The sequence below is a fragment of the Dipodomys merriami genome, unplaced genomic scaffold (genome assembly GCF_024711535.1).
Source record: "Dipodomys merriami isolate MVZ:Mamm:240054 unplaced genomic scaffold, mDipMer1.0.p SCAF_14, whole genome shotgun sequence".
Classification (NCBI taxonomy): Eukaryota; Metazoa; Chordata; class Mammalia; order Rodentia; family Heteromyidae; genus Dipodomys; species Dipodomys merriami.
The window spans coordinates 2,176,861-2,192,990 of record NW_027202715.1 but is presented as its reverse complement, the minus strand read 5'-3'; the positions used below and the strand labels follow the sequence as shown (position 1 = coordinate 2,192,990).

General features: G+C 40.1%; 1 protein-coding gene and 1 long non-coding RNA gene across 2 annotated transcripts in view; one reads left to right on the top strand and one right to left on the bottom strand.

Annotated features, from left to right (window-relative positions):
• The window catches only part of Micu1 (mitochondrial calcium uptake 1), a 152,409-nt gene that overhangs the window by 113,575 nt on the left and 22,704 nt on the right, over positions 1–16,130 (top strand). The window contains exon 9 of the mRNA XM_070020528.1: positions 8,892–9,029. Coding sequence (XP_069876629.1) covers positions 8,892–9,029 — 138 coding nt within the window. The remainder of the gene's footprint in view (positions 1–8,891; positions 9,030–16,130) is intronic.
• Positions 1–16,130, bottom strand: part of LOC138825888 (uncharacterized) — a 40,758-nt gene that overhangs the window by 7,992 nt on the left and 16,636 nt on the right. The gene's annotated exons all lie outside the window — the stretch shown is intronic.

Sequence of the window (16,130 nt, the reverse complement as noted above, 5' to 3'; positions counted from 1 at the left end):
TACCAAGTAATACACAAAGTAGATTTCCAGCTCCTGTGTGAATGTTGACAAACTGGTGAGAAGTGCTAGGACAAATGCAGTATGGAAATCTGCTGTAATTTAATCTAGACAATATCCTAGAGCTCTATCTACAGAAAGGTGGGGGTTAGAGCAAAGCAAACTGGCCCTCAGGAGAGAGAAAATAGCAGTTTGCTTTCCTACTTCAATTAGTCCTTGGTTCTTCCCTATTATAATTGGAGTTTATACTTATTTTTCAACAGTTTTTCTGTTTCCAAAACTCTTGTCATCTCACATAAAAAGAAAAGCGTCCTTGAAATCTGAATATTGGGCCTCTGAAATCCCACAAGAATATATAATCCAAGGCTGGGGCTTTACATGTTACTCAAAGCAGAAATGGGAGATATATCTACTTACTAAGAGTTACTTTTTTTTTTTTATCAGTCATGGGGCTTGAACTCTGGGCGCTGTCCCTGAGCATTTCAGCTCAAGGCTAGCGCTCTACTGCTTGAGCCACAGCGCCACCTCCGGTTTTCTAGTGGTTTTTATTTTTATTTTATTTTATGAGTCTCATGGACTTTCCTGCCCCGATGGCTTTGAATCTTGATTCTCAGATCTCAGCCTCCTGAGTAGCTAGGATTACAGGCGTGAGCCACCATGCCTGGCTTAAGAGTTATCTTAAAGGAAAACTAGCTTGAAATTTTTAACAGTTCCATGTAGAAATATTAACTTCATTGATGGAATATTAAATTGTAGTTAGTTTCTTCAGTTTGAGCCTTCATCTTAAGGAACTATAACCAAAATCATATAAAGCAAAGCACTGTTTAGATCAGAATCTGGTTCAAAACCAGCCCAGGAACAAAAGCCCATGAGAATATTTTCTACAATTAACCATTGAAAGGCTGGAAGTAGAGTGTGGCTCAAGTGGTAAAGAACCAACCTTAAGTGAAAAAAAAAAAAATTGTAAGAGCACAACACTTTGAGTTCAAGTCCCAGTACCAGGATAAAAATAAAAGAAAGATTGCAGAATATATTCAGTATGATGTTTTTATTTTTTTAAAAAAAGCAAGTAAAGTTTAAAGAAGAAAGTAAGAAAAAGCTAAGAGGGCTTAGAATGTGGCTTGTGGTAGAATGCTTGCCTAGGATGCATGAAGCCCTGGGTTTGATTCCTCAGTATCATACAAACAGAAAAAGCCAGAGTGGGCCTGTAACCCAAGTAGTAGGGTGCTAGTCTTGAGCAAAAAAAAAAAAAAAAAAAAGTTCAGGGACAGTGCCCAGGCCCTGAGTCCTAGCCCCAGGACTGGCAAAAAAAAAAAAAAAAAAAAAAAAAAAAAAAAAAAGCCAAGTAAGGTAAGTATAAATAGTTTCTTCATCCTTTTAGAGGATTAAAACTTGAATCTAAGCATTTTTTTTAATGAGGAAGGGAGGGAATGATTCATAGTTCCTTTAAAATAAGAATTGCTAGTGGCTCACGCCTGTAATCCTAGCTTCTCAGGAAGCTAAGATCTGAGGATTGCAGTTGGAAGCCAGTGTGGGCAAGAAAATCCAAGAGGCTCTTACCTCCAATTAATCACAGAAAAAAGCCAGAAGTGTTGCTGTGGCTTATGTAATAGAGCCCTATCCTTGAGCAAAAGGAGCCCAGGCACAGAGCCTAAGCCTTGAGTTCAAACCCCACAACTGGCAAAAAAAAAAAAAAAGATATTAAGAGAATTTTAAAGATATTAAGATATTTTAAGATATTAAAGAGAATTTTCCCCATATTTAATTGTGTGAGCAAGTTACTTATCTCTGCTTATATTCTATTGTCTATAAAATAGAATAACAGTGCCTATTGTATTGCATTGGAAGAATTTTGTAAGCTTAGTTATTACCTGACAGAGTATAAACACTCAAATATGTTCCTGGTTAGCCATAACAAATGGCATTCTTAAGCCTATTACAGAAACCAATATTGTAGAAATATGGATTATTACAAGATAAATACAGATACAGGTAGGACACAACAATAAGACACAAGTGTCTTGAGTTGATGTTCTATGGTTTTGTCTATGTTTTGTTCAATACATATTTATTGAATTCCCGTATTATGCCAATTTTTCTATGGTAATTATGGCGAGGGTACAGGCCTTATTAAGTTGGTACTCTACTTCATCCAACTCCATTTTAAAAGCTTTACATGTTAGATTATAAGCAATACTTTTATGTTTTTTCTGCCCTTTAATATTCTATACACAAAAACTAGACAATTATGAAGGAATTATGAAAAGAAGGATGTGAAATAGTAATTGAACTTAATTACTACTCACTATGAATAGAATAATCCATTGAAACTATGACCTTCCTGGGAAATAGTACCATGGTAATAAAAAAATATTAATTATGAAACTAAAAAGGAAAAACCACTGTTGCATTTACTAACTGTAAACTGGACATCAAATTCTGTGCTAATCTGTTTACATGCATCATCTCTTACAATCTATACATATATTATCTCTTTTAATTTCCATCTTTGGTAAGGAAATTTTTGAAGCTTTTAAAATGGTATGCCTAAAGCCACAATAGCAAGTTTAGGTTAATCTAGAATTTGGATGCAGGCCTTGCTGATTCTTGCTGATTCTAAAACACATATTCTTAGGCACTTTAATATATTACTTTCTGTGGCATGAAATCAAAACTTACCCATCTTTGAAACCTTTTGTTCCAGATCTAAAATACTTTTTACATGGTACCCACAGTCAAATCTCTGATTATCCTGTTGTAAATTCATGTTCAAGTTATCTTCCTGTTTACTGACATAACTTTTTCTGTCTAACTCTATGATTGGGATTGATTTGACCAGTAGCCTAAATCTAAAAAAAAAATTAGCCAGGTACCGGTGCAAAAAAAATTAGCCAGGTACCGGTGCCTCACGCCTGTAATCCTAGCTACTCATGAGGCTGAGATCTGAGGATCAGGGTTCCCAGCCAGCTTGGGCAGGAAAATCCATGAGAATCTTATCTACAATAAACCACTCAAGTGGTAGAGTGCTAGCTTTGAGCTGAAGAGCTCAGGGACAGCGCCCAGGCTGAGTTGAAGCCCCAGGACCGACAAAAAAAAAACAAAACAAAACAACTCAGTCTTACTATATTGTCCAAGCTAGTGTAAAACTTGTGGGCTTACGTGTTCGATCCACTCCACTCCAGCCTCCTGAGTAGCTAGAACTATATGCACATTTACCACCCTACCCAACTAGAACAATTTTTACATGGAAGAAGTCTTTAAGAAAGTCTAGGGGCTAGGAAGGTGGCTCAGTGGTAGAGTGCTTACCTTGCATGCATGAGTCCCTGGGTTCGATTCCTCAGCACCACATAAACAGAAAAAGCCGGAAGTGGTGCTATGGCTCCAAGTGGTAGAGCGCTACCCTTGAGCTGAAGAGCTAAGGGACAGCACCCAGGCCCAGAGTTCAGGCCCTATGACCAACCAAAAAAAAAAAGGAAAGTCTAGCAATTTATGTTGTGTGTGTGTGGGGGCGGGGGGGGAGAGTAGCTTAGTAGCAGGGCACTTGCCTAGCATACACAATGGGCTGAATTCTATCCCCAGCACCACAAAGAGAAAAACAGAAAATCTAGAAAAGTCTAGGGGAAAAAAAGAAAAGTCTAGAGCTTTCGTTGATAGTCTGGTCCAAATTTCTGATTATTTTGGCTCCTGCTGAGGTCAGTGAACTATGTTGCCTCCATTCCAATTTGTAGGTTTTCTTCCTCAACTTGCCAAAAGAACCATATTAATGTGCTGACAGTGAAGATTCCTCTTATATTTAGAGATCAAGAAAATTAAGGCTTCTGGCAATGTGGGCTTTCTGGTGTTCCCATCCAATTGCAGAAACATAGATTTCAGTTCAACCTCTGAATACCTGTGTCATGCTTACTAGATAGATTTATAGTAACCAATGCTGCTTGTGCTTGTTTTTCCTTCGGATTATCCTAACGGTGAGACTCCTGACAGTAGCAGATGTGGCACTGGTAAAATCTCAAAGGCCATGTACTGCTAGGTTGAAAGACAGATGTGTATAGCTCAGTGGCCTGAGATTGCCTTGCTATCTTTAATCATGCAGTGCAGAAACTAGAAAAGGCCTATCAAGAAATTTAACATGCTGAGGAGCTGGGAATGTGGCTTAGTGGTAGAATGCTTACCTAGCATGCATGAAGCGTGGGTTCAATTCCTCAGTACCACATAAACAGAATAAGTCAGAAGTGGCACTGTGGCTCAAAGTGGTAGCCTTGAGCCAAAGAAGCTCAGGGACAGTGCCCAGGCCCTCGGTTCAAGCCCCAGGACTGGGGGAAAAAATATATATATATATATATCATTCTGAAATATTTATAAAATGGTAGGATTTACTCTAGGAGACAAAGTCTTTTGAAAAGAAACTGTATGAAAGAGAACAATATTAAAGTTTACATTTATTTGTAGGCCTACATTAACTCTAAAGGTCTTTAATAAATGATGACCCTTGGGCTAGAAGTGTGGCTAAAGTGGTAAGGTGCCTGCCTAGCAATTGCCTAGGCCTTGAGTTCAAATCCAAGTTTTTCTAATTAAAAAATAAATGATGACCCACTTGCAAATAGTGATTTCTTTCTTTTTACTATTTTTCACCCCATTTCTGGCATTTATCCATAATACAAAATTTTCCTCTCTTCCTGGCTTCCCATCTTCCTCAGGTCATGCCATATAGATAGGTGTAGACCATCTGTCTTTCCAAAAGGCTATGCCTTCTCTTGACAAGGGGCAAGGGTGGGAATTGGAGGTGCAGTATGGAGAGAAAGCCAAGAAAAATCCTACATGACAGTTTTTTGGCTTCTGTTTCCTGGCCCTTCTTTGCTTGCTTTGCAGTTCCCCTGGGGAAAAACAGGGAGACAACAGCTTGTATGCATTTGAGAAAGCGGTAGTGGCTGCAGAAAGGAAGTGCTAAGCCTAGCATTATTTCATCTTTTATTTTAACACAGGAAAGTGATGCAGATGGCAAGGGTGGGGGTAGCAATGTTGGAATGCACATATTCTTTGCCATGGGATCAAATATAATGGGGTTTCTTCATTGTCACTGAGAGAGAACATAAGAGGTGCCAACTTAAATGGAACATACATTTGACTAAGTTAAATGAATCCAAAGATTCAAATTGCTTCCAGCTGCACTGTTAGCAGTTTTCTATGTTGTGATAAATTGATAATGACCTGTGCCTTTCCTCAATGGCCCTTCTCTGGCCTCAGGGATTGATTGCATGCATACAGCCCTGGGAGTACATCCACAAGATTATCCAGGCTAAGATACATACTTGATCCCTACAACCATGTCATGTTTAGCCTATTGCCTTTGAAATGTAACCATAATAAACGTCCTTGACATACCACCTACAAAATTCCCTCAGCTTAGTGTAATAGGTTTCGGCTAAAGAATATTGAATCAATAGGGTGTTTGTTCATATCTGCTTCTATTAGCAGTTTGATGTGTGAAACAAAACTCCAAAGCCTACTTCAGCCATGTTTAAAAATTGTATAGGGCCATAACTCAATGATAGAGCATTTGCCTAGTATGCCCAAGGCCCTAGGTTCCATCCAGGTCCTGAAAAGAACCTCAGAAATTTGACAGCCTTGCTTCAGAAAATGCTATATACCTAAACAGAAAGCTGCTATCCCAAATGCACGTACAGAGCTGAAGTAGTAAGCTTTGAAATAGGCCATACTACATGGCTAAGACAAATGTTTATCATTTTAAGTCTTTTCCATTCTAGTTACTTAAAAATCATAGTATTAGAGAGACTGAAGCAGCAAGATTACAAGTTTGAGGCCAGTCTAGAGAACAAAGTAAGAACATGTCTCAAAAAAAAAAACAACTTTAATAATAGAAACCATTACCAGTACTAATGTGAGCATTGGAATTGTTACTTGGGGCCTCCATTAGAATTGCAATGTTAAGAGGTGAGGTCTTTCCACTATGGAGAAGGGAAAATAAGGGCCTTTCAGAAGTTTTAAGCTGGCTGCAGCTGCTGCCAATTTTCTGTACAAAAAAAAAAAATTTCATACTCCAATCTATCTTGTGAGATAGAGCTGAAAACTCACATAACACAAACATATGTGATTGTCTCACCTCTGAAATCCTCCACTTAAGGAAAGAATGAGCTCTTTAAATGTTTAAACCTGGCCTGCAAAGCAGAGGCTACTGCCCATAAAGGAATTTTGGAGCTCCCAGTTTTTGCCCATGTATCACATTTCACTGAAACCCTGATTTAAACATTGAAGAAAGTATGCCCACTTGCAAAATTTTGTCAGTCCTCTGTTTTGTTTCAAGATGGTAAATTGAGTCATCAATCAAACTAAAATTGAATCCTGAAAATGTTTGGTATTGTCAAAAATTAATCAGTTATATAGAAGTGATGATGTGACAGATATGAAATATTGAGTCGTTGGGTAGAAAAGGAGGTTTTCATTTGGTATTGATGATGCTGATTTCTTTACAAATAGCTTTGCAGCTCATTTACAGATGACTTATAAGCCCTATGGCTGTATTAGTTCACCCAAAACAACCTATTGCTGTCCCACAGGTTGAGGTTGCATGTGTACTTCTGCTTTGAAGTAGGAAATGGTATGATATTGAGAGGTAGTCTTTGCACCCAGACAAGGCCAAGTTTGAACCCCCACTCAGTCACATGTGGCTGCATGTTGCTTCAGTATTCTAGTCTGCAAAGTGGAGCTAATAACTGCTACATAGAACTGTCAGGGATTGGATGAAAGAGTGTGGAGATCTTACCTGGCTCAGGGCACTTGCTCAGTAAATGGTTGCTATTATTACCATATGGTTCTTGTGTCTTGTTCACTGCTACTGCAGTGAAGAAATAAGATGTATCAGTGAAATAAGATCTCATCAGTGAAGAAATAAGATGTATGTCACCTTACTAAGTCAACTGAGGAAGTGAGAATTGAGAGAATTGATTCTTGACTATGTACTTTCGTATTTTATGTCTCATGTGTAAATCTTTTCCCCATACCAAATTCAGGTGAGATCCCTAAGGACAGAAAGATAATTTTCTCATTTTTCTGTGCCCCACAACGACAAATACAAGTACTAGGCAACTAGAAGACATGCTAGATATGACCTTACTCAGCACAATCTTACATCTATGCATATGCCTCTCATGAAAACAGGATTAGGCTGCTGTGTAGGAATCTGAGAGTTTTCCTGTAACTGCCATTTCATCTTCAATTTGTTTTGCTTTCTATTTGATTACTGGACCCACATTTAGCCATTGTATTGTTCATGTGTTCATAAGTATCATTGGCATTACAGCTAGGACTGAGATAGCTTTCTTGTCTTATTTTTAAATGAAACTCTTGATTTTCTGACATCATTTACATCAACTACTGGCCCTTTATTCTTAACTTTTCTATCTGCATTTTTATTCACTGACTTTTCCGTAGCTTTAAGGTTAGTACATCTAATGAAGATATCCTACACTTTTATGTATTTTTTCTAAACTGTGCTGATTTCCTAACATTTGGTTGTCATTTTGAAGAAAACTTGAAAATGCATTACTCAAAAAAAAGTTCAAACTCCAGAATCACACACATAAAATACATCTATAAGAACTCAAATTGAGGGGCTGGGAAGGTGGCTCAGTGGTAGAGCACTTGCCTTGCATGCATGAGGCCCTGGGTTCGATTCCTCAGCACCAAATAAGCAAAAAGAAAAAGCCGGAAGTGGCGCTGTGGCTCAAGTGGTAGAGCACTAGTCTTGAGCTGAAGAGCTGAGGGACAGCGCGCAGGCCCAGAGTTCAGGCCCCATGATCGGACCAAAAAAAAACTGTAAAAAAAAAAAAAAGAAAGAAACTCAAATTGAGGCCGGGTGCCAGTGGCTCACGCCTGTAATCCTAGCTACTCAGGAGGCTGAGATCTGAGGATCATGGTTCAAAGCCAGCCCAGGCAGGAAAGTCTGTGAGACTCTTATCACCAATAAAAAAAAAACCCACTAGAAAACTGGAAGTGGTGCTGTAGCTCAAGCAGTAGAGTGCTCGCCTTGAGCTGAAGAGTACTAGGACAGCGCCCAAGCCCAGAGTTCAAACCCCACAACTGACAAAAAAAAAAAAAAAAGAACTCAAATTGAGTTCCTTGTAGGCATAATTAATTAAATTTGTAATAGTTACATTTTTAGTTTTCTCTAAGAAACAGGCCCATGGTTGATCTTAGAGAGTATTTATTACTAATAATGACATAAATTTATGTGGAGCTTTAAAGTGGGTCTATCCTTACCAGCATGCTTCTGATGTGTGAGAACTATAAGAAGCTATAGAAGTTCTGCCTTCTTTTGCTACTGTTATTATTCTGATGTTGTTTTTTATTAGTAGTGCATATTATTACAGAGTAATGTGTTTCTTTTCTTTTTTTTGGGGGGGGGGGAGTCCGGTCATGGGGCCTGAACTCGGCCTGGTCACTGTCCCTCAGCTCTTCAGCTCAAGGCTAGCACTCTACCACTTGAGCCACAGCACCACTTCCGGCTTTTTTTCTGTTTATGTGGTGCTGAGGAATAGAACCCAGGGCCTCAAGCATGCAAGGCAAGCGCTCTACCACTGAGCCACCTTCCCAGCCCCAGAGTAATGTGTTTCATGGTAACAGTTTCATACCAACACACAAGCAGTTTTGTTTTTTCCATGAGAAGACTGGAGCCCAGAGTACTTGGACAACTTCCCTAAATCCTGGATAAGAATCTAGACCTTTTTCTTAGTTTTTTTTTTCAGTTCTTGCTACAACTGGTACTTTGAAAATACAGCCCCAGCCATGCACTATTTTCTGCCATCTAACACAACTGATTGTTCCACATAGCAAAATTCTTCCCATTTGACTCAAGACCATTCTTACTATTTTCCTCACAGTTTGAACGCAATGACCCTGTGGATGGGAGAATTACTGAGAGGCAGTTTGGCGGCATGCTACTGGCTTACAGTGGAGTGCAGTCCAAGAAGCTGACCGCCATGCAGAAGCAGCTCAAGAAGCACTTCAAAGATGGCAAGGTAGGTCGCTTTGATGGAGAAAGGAAAGAAAGCATGGGAACATCCAGTTACTGCAAAAGCACTCACACAAGAATATATGTGTGTCATAAAGCAAGGATTACAGATAATCAGTCTCTCCAACCTAAAGGGAGAAGAATCATGAGCAATGGTTAAGGAAGAAGAAAGAGTATGTGGAAGATCCCGCAGTTTCTTGTTTAGGCAAAAGGTAACACCATGCACTAAGATTGAAAATTTCAAGAAAGGCTGGTTTGGATGGGAAGATAAAGAATTGAGTTATGAATGCCTTGAGTTTAAGATACCTGTTCACTGTCCAAGTAGTAATGATGATATTCAGTCTACCTCAGAGGTGTGCTATATTTGGTATCATCAAATACATGGTTATAGTTAACACCAGGAGAACAGATTTCCCAAAGAGGATATTATACAGAAGAAGAAGAAAAAAAAAAGCTGTGGACCAGTGATGAAATCCATTAGAACATCAATATTTTTTATTTTATTGTAAAGATACCGTATAGAGGAGTTACAGTTCCATGAGTAAGGTAATGAGTACATTTCTTGTCAAACATTGTTACCCACTCCTTTGTTTTTTCTCCCACTATCCCTTCCTTCCCTACTTCTCCCCCTCCCCCAAGTTGTAAAGTTCATTTCCGACATAGTATATTGTGGATAACATGGTTGCAACAGGTCATCCTTTGTCCCTATTTCAGCATTTTAGAACATCAATATTTAAACAACTTGGAAAAAACCTACAGAAAGAATTAGAGGAGGGCTGGGAAGGTGACTCAGTGGTAGAGCACTTGCCTTGCATGCATGAGGCCCTGGGTTCGATTCCTCAGCACCACATAAGCAAAAAGAAAAAAAAAAACAGAAGTGGCGCTGCGGCTCAAGTAGTAGAGCACTAGCCTTGAGCTGAAGAGCTGAGGGACAGCGCCTAGGCCCAGAGTTCAGGCCCCATGACTGGACTGAAAAAAAAAAGAATTGGAGGAATGCCTAGAGAGAGTAGTAAAATCAAAGCCAAGGAAGAGGGTTGGAGAGCTGAAGAATCTACAATGTCCTATTTAACAGAAGGTCCAGTAAGGTAAAGATGAACACATCTAGCTGAGGGCTAGTGGCTCATGCCTGTAATCTGAGCTACTTAGGAGGCTGAGATCTGAGGATCATGGTTCGAAGCCAACCCAGGCTGAAAAGTTCTCATAAGACTCTTACCTTCAATGTACCACCAGAAAACTGGAAGTAGAGTTGTGGGTCAAAGTCCCTGAGCAAAAGAGCTCAGGGACCGCACCCAAGCCTGGAGTTCATGTCCCACAGCTGAAGGAAGGGAAAAAAAAAAAGATGAACACATCTGTTGGCTTGGCTTTGGTGAAATAGTAATAATTGGTGAGCTACGGAAGAGCTGCTTGGTAGAGTGGTCCAGTTAGAAGACATAGTAAATGAAAGTAGAAAGGAAAAGAAACAAGAGAGACAGAAAAGATGGAAGAAAGAAGAGACAGGTCTAGGCAGAGGGAAATCACTTGTATGAAAAAAATCTCTGAGGCAATTTATTAGTCTCTTCTGGCCACTATAATAAAACACCACACACTGAGTGGTTTTAACAACAGAAATTTACTTTTTCATATGTCTGAAAACTGTCTCCACAAGGGCTTTCCTCATGCATGGGGAGACAGATGCTTTTTCTTATAAAGAAACTAATCCTATGATATTAGGGCCCTCCCTTGAGACCTCACTTAATTTCATTATTTTCTTTGATGCTCTGTCTCCAAATACAGTCACACATGAATATGGAGAGGTGAGATGGAGCCACCAACTTTCATCTCACATTGGAAAGGCCAACGTGGCTCACGTGAGAAACTGAACAGAGACTAGTATGGTTCAATTATACTGAACAATAAGGAAAATGACTGAGAAGAAGTCAGAGAGAGAGAGAAAGAGAAAGTAGGACCAGGACACACTTGTTATAGGTACAAAAGAAGAGTAGTCTTCATTCACAGTGACATGAGAAGCTACTAAACAGCTGAGAAGTGAAATGATTCAGTTGTGTATATGTTGACAGAATAGCCCTGTGTAGCATGGTGGTACACACCTATAATCCCAGCATTTGGAAAATGGACAGTCTCCAAAATACTTTATGGAGAACAATTTGAGAAGGAGCAAGTGTTGGAACAAAAAGACTGATAGTAATATTTGTAGAAAATTTAGGAAGGGCTGAGAATGTGGCTTAATGGCAGAGTGCTTATATAGCATGCATGATGCCCTAGGTTTGATTATTCAATATCACATAAACGGAAAAGGCCAGAAGTGGCCCTGTTGCTCAAGTGGTTGAGTTCTAGAGTGCTAGCCTTGAGCAAGAAGCTCAGAGACAGTGCCCAGGCCCTGAGTTCAGGAACTGGCAAAAAGAAAAAAACAAAGAAGAAAATTTAGGAAGAGATGAGAACAAGTCTAGAGCAGCACTGAGCTTGAAGACAGTGGATTTGTGCATTCTCCAATCAGCACTGCTCTCTGACATCCTTCAGCACCCACTGCACCTGGTGAGCCTTGCCAGCTGGGGTGAACTAACTGAAGCAGAAACCTGACTTCCAAAATCACACACATGAGCAAGCATGTACACACATACACACACACATACACACACAACAGTGCTGTACTAAAGTGCAACCCAGATCTTCTCATTCCCAGCCTTATCTCCTTATTACTGACCATGAGCTGGCACTAAAAATGTTCTATGGGAGATTGTCCAAGGTAGTGTGATATGGTAGACATGAGCTTTTTGAAAGTCTTGACTCTTCCTCTTTGCTGGAGGCAATGAAGAATTAAGAAACCATCCTTTTTGTTCATACGTTTTTTAGTCTTTGTTTTGGGGAGGCACCTATGGACATTATAGACAAATTATTTAACTTTGTTACAAAATTGAGTTTATCCCAGATGCTTTCAGTAGGACCATTCAAGCTTAAAAAACTCAATTACTGGACATAAGTAATAGGATAGCTAGTGTTTGTCCAAGTTTTCCTTTTTTTTTTTTTTTTTTTTTTTAGTCAGTTGTGGGGCTTGAACTCTGGGCTTGGGCGCGCTGTCCCTGAGCTCTTCAGCTCAAGGTGAGTGCTCAACCACTTGAGCCACAGTGCCACTTCAGTTTTCTGATTGTTAATTAGAGATAAGAGTCTCACTGAGTTTCCATCCAGGGCTGGCTTAGAACTTCGGTCCTCAGATCTCAGCCTCCTGAGTGGCTAGGATTACAGGCGTGAGCCACAGGCGCCCGGCTCTCCCAGTTTTCTTAATGTTTATGTAAGAAGTCCTGCATAAGTAGCATTTTCCACCATTGTTGCTGGAAAGCACTGCTCAGCCACGTTTTCCTCCTTGTCTTGGATGTTGAAAGGCTGAAAAGATCTCTGCCCCATGCTGTGGACTACAATCAAGCACAGGCTAGGCTCAGAAAGAAGGTGCCAGCTGCTCCCAACTCAGGCCAGCCTGTTCCTGCAGCACGTGTTCTCTGGGCTGTGAGGAAATCTTGTCATTACTGGAAAGTGAGGGAGAAAAACACTTCTCTCCCAGAGAGCACTCCTACACCATCCATTCCCCAGCTTGTGTTTGTGGAAATAGTAATTTCAGAAAATTGATTACAAGTGTTCAGTGGATTTTTTAGCTACTCTGCTGGAAGCACAGGACTTGCATTAGGAAACACTCCTTTCTATTGGCATATGGTTTTTGTGGAAGGGGCTGTTGATTGCTTGCTTTTGTGCTGCGATTGAACCCTCACACATGCTAAAACAAGTGTCATACCACTAAGCTGTATGTCCAGCCTAACCAGATTTACTTTTAAGATTGGCCCAAGACATTGATTTGGCCTTAAATTAGCTATCTATCATGATAGGTAATTCATATTTTATGATGAGTTTATATTTAAAAGCAATAAATTGAGTTAGAGTCATCTCCCTTGAAGGCATAATGTCTTAGCTTTGGCAAAAGTTGATTTTGGACATGAAGACCTTGCAAAAGAGCTCTGCAGTGAAAGGACAAATTCTGTGAAATTGGAAGTCTGCAGTGCTAAATTATTTCTGGCCAGAATTTCTAGCCTGCTCAGCTAAGAGATTAAGATTGATTGTCCTTTCCTGTTGATTAAATAGTTGTGAACACAACAATTAACTAAAATAAGAGTTAATAAAGGGCCTTTCTCCTCAGGTTACTAGTCCATCTCTCTAGAACTATTTTCCTTTCAGAAGGAATCACCATCTGCTTTCTAATTGCTTCTTTTATTCCACTTTGGATTTGTTAACATGATTGTGTAAGTTTTCATTTGGCACTATCAAACCAGACCAAAAAATACTTGCATATAACCTAATGGCCTTGTAATGCATGACAGCTTCCCCCACCTTTCTCTCTCTCTCTCTCTCTCTCTCTCTCTCTCTCTCTCTCTCTCTCTCTCTCTCTCTCTCTCTCTCTCTCTCTCTCTCTCTCTCTCTCTCTCTCTCTCTCTCTCTCTCTCTCTCTCTCTCTCTCTCTCTCTCTCTCTCTTCTCTATTCCTTCTTCCTCTCCCATTTGTTTGTTTTGGACTTTCTGTCAACCTTGTTAGGTACCATTGTTCTTTTGAGAATATAGACAGAGAAAAATAAATCAATGGTATACCCAGAACCTTGACTAAAATGCAAGGCAGGTTCCTCTTCTAGGACCTGTCATTCCCATAGCAAAATGTTCTTTCTCTAAGCACTTTTTCTGAAGCAATGTTTCTCAACAATAGGATTACTAGGGGAATTTTAAGGAAATGTGGTTGTAAGGACCTTCCTTAAACCAATTAAATCAGAAGCTCCATGGGCAGGTCTAGGTATTTGTTTCTCAAAGTTTCCCCAGTTTCATTTACCTCAGCCTTTCCTCTTTCCTAGCCCTACACATGCCAGAGAAGAGAGTCTATATCAGAGTTTAGTAAGATAAGTTCATGGGGTTGGGAAGGTGACTCAGTGGTAGAGTGCTTGCCTTGGTTCGATTCCTCAGCACCACATAAGCAGAAAAAGCCAGAAGTGATGCTGTGGCTCAAGTGGTAGAGCACTAGCCTTGAGCAGAAGAGCTCAGGGACAGTGCCCACAACCAACAAAACAAAAAAAAAGAATTCATAGTCATTAGTTCTATAGACATGAGCCTGCTGGCTTAATGCTGCCCACTATCTACCATACCTATATGCTGACCATTTTTCCTGTCTTTTCCCTAGTTACCACAAGAATCCTGTTTAACAGCTATGCATATAAGCCTTAGTTATTTAGCAGAGATCATACATTGTCTTACAAAGTGATACCAGGATCCAAAGCCAGGAAGGTCTGTTTTCTTCTAGACCCCATAAACTTTGCACTAATGATCCTGATCATTGTTGCTCCTTATCTCTCATGACTTGAAAAAGCACAGGGTTTGGGAGAAACAAGAAGCCAGCCATTGTTGCCAGGGTCCAGCCTGCAGTTCTAAGGGAAAAAACTGGTAAATCAAGTTATGGAAGAGATGGTGGGAAGCCTTTTGTCCTAGACTGAGAAGCTTGGGGATTTATCCAGGAGGCAACAGGAAATCACTAACATTTTGTCAGTAGGAGAGATGAATATATGAAGAAAATGATGTTTTAGGAACATGAACTACTTGTAGAAATATAAGTAGCAGAAAGGGTGTAATTTTCCCTGCTGCCAGGCTGCAATTGAAGAGAAGTCTGGGGCTTTATTTTATGAAGCATCTCCATAAAGAGGATAGATGATAAGCTAGGTGAGAGTCATGTTATATAAGAAAGAAGGAAGAAAACTATTTTATCTTTTCAATGGGCCATAGAGGAAACTTGGGCAATTGAATTGACTCCTGGCAGATGAATTTGCTATGACTGATTTAAAGCCAGGGCAAGGGCCTCATCCATTATACTGTGTTTGCATTCATCCTTGGCCTGCCAACACTGTCTCCAGAGGAAGCCACATTTCCCTCATCCTTATTCTCATCTTCTCTAGCTGCCTTTTAGTTTTTAAAACAACTATATTGAGGTATATTTGTCTACTATAAAATCCATCCATCTGAGCGCTCGTGGCTTATGCCTGTAATCCTAGCTACTCAGGAGGCTGAGATCTGAGGATCGCAGTTCAAAGCCAGCCTGGGAAGGAAAATCCATGAGACTCTTATCTCCAATTAACCACCAGAAAACCAGAAGTGCACTGTGGCTTAATGTGGTAGAATATTAGCCTTGAGCTGAAGAGCTCAAGGACAACATCCAGGCCCAGAATTCAGGCCCCCCAACTGACAAAAAAAAAATCCCTGTTTAGATATGTTACTTTTGTTTTGTTGTTGAATTGAATTGGGCTGTCATGAATAATATTGCTATGAATATTTACACACAGGTTTTTATGAGGACCTTTGTTTCTCTCTTAAGATTCCGAGGAGGGCTGGGAAGGTGGCTCAGTGGTAGAGTGCTTGCCTAGCATGCATAAAGCCCTGTCAATTCCTCAGTACCACATACCCAGAAAAAGCCAAAAGTGGTGCTGTGTCCAAGTGGTAGAGCACTAGCCTTGAGCAAAAGAAGCTCAGGGACAGTGCCCAGGACCTGAGTTCAAGCCCAGGACTGGCAAAAAAAAAAAAAGATTCCTAAGAGCCTGGTACTAGTAGTGGCTCATGCCTGTTATCCTAGCTACTTAGGAGGCTGAGATCTGAGAATTGAGATTTGAAGCCAGCCCAGGCAGGAAAGTCTATGAGACTATCTCCAACTAACCACCTCAAAAAAAAAAGCCAAAAGTGGAACTGTGACTCAAGTGGTAGAGCACCAGCTTTGAGCAACAAAGCTAATGGATATGCCTAGGCCCTAAATTCAAGTCCTAGTATTGTCAGGGAAAAAAAATAGAGGAGGAGTGGGAGAGCTGGCTCATACATTATATTTATGTTTAATTTTGTTTATTTGCTTTTGACAATATTGGAGTTTCAGCTCATGGTGTTTCGCTTTCTAGGCTGACATTCTACCTCTTGAGCCACACTTCTAGCCCTTTTTGCTTTAGTTATTTTTCAGGTCATGTCTCAAACTTGGTAGTCCTCAGATCATTCTCCTAAGTAGCCATACTATTTTATTTGTCCACATTCTCACCAACACTTGCTGTTGTCTGCCT